Genomic DNA, 4,913 nt, shown 5'->3' with positions numbered 1-4,913 from the left:
AGTATTTATTATAAAGAAAGAAAATGTAAATGGATTTAAAAAATAGTATAAAATAAATAAAAAAATAAAATTTATGTAAAAAATTTAACCAAACTCAAAAAAAGAATCATATTCAAAAAAACATGTTAGAGAATATAATTATTTATGTGTTTTTTTTTTAAAAAAAATATAAGTTGACAATGAAAATATTAAATAATGTGAACAATGAATGTATCAGATGTTTAATTTGATGTGCAAATAGTTATTCTAATATTAAGATTTCGGTGAATAATTTGCGGGTGCAGTGTATTTTTATTTTAGTAGACCAATTTTTGAATCCATTATTCATATCCAGATATGAATAATGGATATATTCTCTAACAATACTGAGAGAGTAGTGACTATGTTGAATTGTGTTCGAACTTACTGATTGAAAAAAATTACAGTGGCAAACTATTTTTGTCTTCAAAGAAGCAGAAGCAAATCAGCAGCTTAGAGAAAGAGATAGAATCACTGATCTGGAGTTTAGTGGACGAGCGAAAGCGAGAGTGCTCATCGTGGGAGAAGGATCTGATGCAGTTGCTTTTAGAAGCAGCCATGGCTGATAAGAGTCTAGGGAAGGAATTTTCAAGGAGGTTCATAGTTGACAACTGCAAGAACATATATTTCGCCGGACATGAGACCACCGCCATCGCCGCGTCTTGGAGCTTGATGCTGCTTGCTTTGCACCCTCAATGGCAAGAAAAGATTAGGACTGAGGTTGCTGAGGTTTGCCCCCATGGCATACCTCATGCTGATTCTCTTCCCCTCCTCAAAACAGTATGTTCAAATTCATGCATTCTTTTTGCTACTTTGATTTCTTCCACAACTTTATATACTTTCTCTGTTTACATTTAGTGTTGTTTTCACTTTTTAAAAATGTTCCTAAATCTATATACATCTAGTCATCTAGATATGATATGCATGTATTGGATATAGTTGATTTGTGAATATTATAATTTTTTTAAATTTTAAAAAATATTTTACCAAATATAATAATTATTCTTTATGCATATTGAAAGTTTTTTTTTTTATAGATGTTAGAATTTTTAAAAAAGTATCTTTCAAAAATTAACTTAGATAAATTATCTTTGAAAAATAAAAATTTTATGAAATCAAGTTTGTATATTGTATAAGAAATGTTTTCCTCAATCACAATTTAAATATGGTTTAATTATTATGTTACTCTCAAAACTTAATTAGATCTTTGATTACATGTATTTTGAGAGAAATATTCTGTTAATTTTAATATTTTTTATATAAAAAAATCTTAATTACAAAATTAAAAACAATGTAGGGACTCAATTGAAAAAAAAAAGTATAAAGATCTAATTAAAAATTTGGTGAAACTATAAGAACCAACAGAAAAATTAAACCTTTAGACATCTAGGAGTCAATGTGAAATAATTGGTACGGAGACATGGAGTGGATGAAGTAAGGAAATTATAATCACTGTAAAATAACTAATTAATGTGAAGAATATATATACTCTTACTTATTCATAGTGTTGCTTTAATCTATACATATATATAGGTGAATATGGTGATTCATGAAGTGCTACGTTTGTACCCACCAGCAGCATTTGTATCAAGGGAAGCATATGAAGACATTCAAATTGGAGACATAAATGTTCCTAAAGGAGTTTGTTTGTGGACCCTAATTCCAACATTGCATAGAGACCCTGAAAATTGGGGGCAAGACTCTAATGAATTCAAGCCAGAAAGGTTCAAAGAAGGTGTGTCTCAAGCATGCAAGTTCCCACAGGCTTATGTGCCATTTGGATTGGGGCCTAGATTGTGCTTGGGGAGGAACTTTGCTATGGTCCAATTGAAGGTTGTGTTGGCACTTATTATTTCTAAGTTTAGCTTCTCACTCTCGCCTAGTTATAGCCATTCTCCAGCATATAGAATGATTGTAGAGCCAGGACATGGTGTGTATATCATCATTAAGAAGCTTTAATTTACTTGGATTCCAAGTTCTTGGAATGAGAAGCTTGTGGACATGTACTGAACGTAGCAATTTTATTGGTTTGCTTGGGTTATATATTTTGCTTGGGTTATGGATGAAAAAAAAAATCCATTAAAATAGGTATATACAGGTATTATCCGTTATGAAAATAAAAATAGAGATCTTTTAATAAGTTTTAAAAGAGATGAAATTTGTTCCCACAAAAAAATGAAGACAAAGATAGGGAATAAGATTTTTACTCGATTGAGAATCTACTAAATGCTAAATTTTTTTAATATTAAACTGCGATTGATATTATTTTCTATTATGATGCAGATTTAATTTGTGTTTTACCAGAAATCGCTGCCGGCAATTTGTGTGAAGTAAGAACAGGACAAAAAAAAGTTAGAAAAGGGAGACCGATTACTGCAAAAAAGATTTTTCTTTTAATAGACAAAAATGGTGGAGGTGACTTAGGAGTGGTGGAGGCTATTGATGTATGGTGGGGCGACTCAATGGATGTTTGGAGCGATTTGTTCAGGAAAAAAAATGAATCGCAGCGGCTACAAATAAGGATTTATCCGAATTTTCGTGTTCATTTTGTTTCTCTTCCTATTCTACTCTTTCTCTGTTTTTATTCTTCTTGTAAATTTGTTGCTGTTGTTTTTAATTTAAAAAATATTAAAAAAATGGGTGATAGAATTAATTTGAGAGTATATTATAATGGTCAAATTTTATTTTAGACATCTGAAGGTGTAAGATTTATGTGTGAGAATTTATGTGATATTGTTGTTACTTTTACCATATTATTTGAAGAACTAACAAGTATAATTTGTGAAAGGATATATCCTCAGATATTGAAAAGAGTGACTAGCATTGTATACAGATATCTTGTAACAGTATTTGGAAGATTCATACAGTTCGAGACGAAGTATGCCACTAATGAAGCAACGATGCAAAAAATGTTTTCAATATATCACGAAAGTCGATCACATGATTTTGCCATCGAGCTATACGTTGAGTTCGAACAATTGACTTATGGTGTTGAAGAAGTCGATAGAGACAAATTTGAATGCTACAATAGTGAAAACGAAGATGAATTTGAAGGTAACTATGAAATAAATGATCTAAATATAGATGGAGATGATGTTGACTGCACTAATGAGCCATTTTTTAGATGAAGTGACAAATGTCCTAACAAGTCAACATCTGTTTAGAAAACCGTCTTTTATGCGCGATTTGGATCTTGTGGCTTTGAATGCATCGGAGTTTTTCCGAATATGTGAATGCTAGTATGTGAATATGATATTAATAGAGTATTTCTATATTTTTTTGTTCTATGAGATGATGATTCTACTGTGGTTGTTAATTGTAATGTATAATTACTTTTTGTAGTATTATTGCAGATCCACTTATTGTTGGAGACGGCAAATTTATTATTGAAATAAAATTTAGTTCTAGAGAGGTTATAATTGCAACTATCAAAGACTACACAATTTATAAAAGAGTTGACTATTGAGTTATATATTTTATGCTAAACATATACAATATAAAAATAAAGAAAATTATAGCGTATAAAGGTAATGTTATACAGATTTAAAGAGATTATGTGTTGTTAAAGGTTGTCGTGACAAGTGGCGTGTTGATAGTTGTAGAGGAGCAGCTCAGCAGAAGTGTCAGGTGTTGTTGGGGCTGGGAGTTCTTGGAGCCGCGCTAAGTGGTCATAACTCATAAGGAGGGAAGCCCGTAACGGGCTTTGGATGCGGGTTCCGTAACCGTTATTGTATAGAAAATGGACTATGGAAGAAACAAGTTGGACCAAGTGTGTATAGATTGTTAGTGGATTTAAGGAGTTAGAGTTTCACGTGCCCAAAAAAAAAAGGAAATGAGAGTTTCAGGATTGTTAGAAGAGGAAAAAAAATGTCAAGAATGGTAAGATTGGGTTTGATTTAAATGTCTTCTTCTTCTTGTGATTTTTGCAACAAAAACTTATGTAGACTTAATTAGATACAAATTAATAATGAGCATGTAAAAAAATAAAGAATAAAATAGCATAAATTAAGTATATTTAAAAATCAATACATTTTATATCTAAAAAAAATCAACACATTGTTGCTGGATGTGATAAAATGAAGATGAAATTTTATATAGTCATGGATAAATGTTATTACTTTTGTTTATTTTGTAAATCGTATTTAATTGGAAGGCAGTATGAAAAAATGATAAAGCGAGAACTTGTTATGACTATGACTAATTTTGATATATGAAAAATTATCCTTTTAGATTTTATATTTACGAAATTAAGCTATATTTTCATTAATTTTGTAAATTTATTAATGTTTATGTTTGTTATATCTTATGTTAGGTAATGTTTGACTTTTTATGTTTTCGTTCGTTCAAACACAAGTTTTATTATATCTAGAAATTAACGTATTATTTATGAATTTGGATTTTTTAAATTTTGAATTTTCACTTTAAAAGGTAATGTGTGATCTCTCACCCTTGAATGATTTCTCTCTCATATTTTTTTTAGTCCCACTTATGAAATAAATGGTGAAAAATTACACTTTACACTCTAAAGTGAATTTCAAAATTTAGAGCATCCAAATCCATCAATTATTATTGTATTACCACATAAGGTTTTTATGTATGTTGTAATTTTTCTAAATTTGAAAAGTATTTTTAGCTGTCTCTATTCGGTTAAGACTTTCTACTGACGTTACTCTCTAATTAATATTATGAGTTTCATTAATAATCTCTGTTATTATGGTTATAATTGGACTCCAAAATATATCTCGTCGACATCAAAAAAGGGTTCCTACAATGCCTGCTTCCTGTGTGTCGTGCTATGAATTTCTCGTTAATTCGACCAGTGCGTGAAACCTGCGAAGAAGACAACGACGCTCAAGTCAGGGTCAAACTTCAGAATACTTGATATCTAAAGGCAT

The 4,913-nt window shown here is 30.2% G+C and overlaps 1 protein-coding gene across 4 annotated transcripts in view; it reads left to right on the top strand.

Annotated features, from left to right (window-relative positions):
* LOC107609469 (cytochrome P450 714A1) overlaps positions 1-2,063 on the top strand; it is a 46,212-nt gene extending 44,149 nt beyond the window's left edge. For all 4 annotated transcript variants that reach the window (XM_021107585.1, XM_021107584.1, XM_021107586.1 and 1 more), the window contains 2 exons: positions 426-798; positions 1,552-2,063. In XM_021107585.1, coding sequence (XP_020963244.1) covers positions 426-798; positions 1,552-1,977 — 799 coding nt within the window. In that variant the 3' untranslated portion in view covers positions 1,978-2,063. The remainder of the gene's footprint in view (positions 1-425; positions 799-1,551) is intronic.

Source organism: Arachis ipaensis, chromosome B07 (genome assembly GCF_000816755.2).
Source record: "Arachis ipaensis cultivar K30076 chromosome B07, Araip1.1, whole genome shotgun sequence".
Lineage (NCBI taxonomy): Eukaryota > Viridiplantae > Streptophyta > Magnoliopsida > Fabales > Fabaceae > Arachis > Arachis ipaensis.
This window is presented reverse-complemented; position numbering and strand designations above follow the sequence as displayed.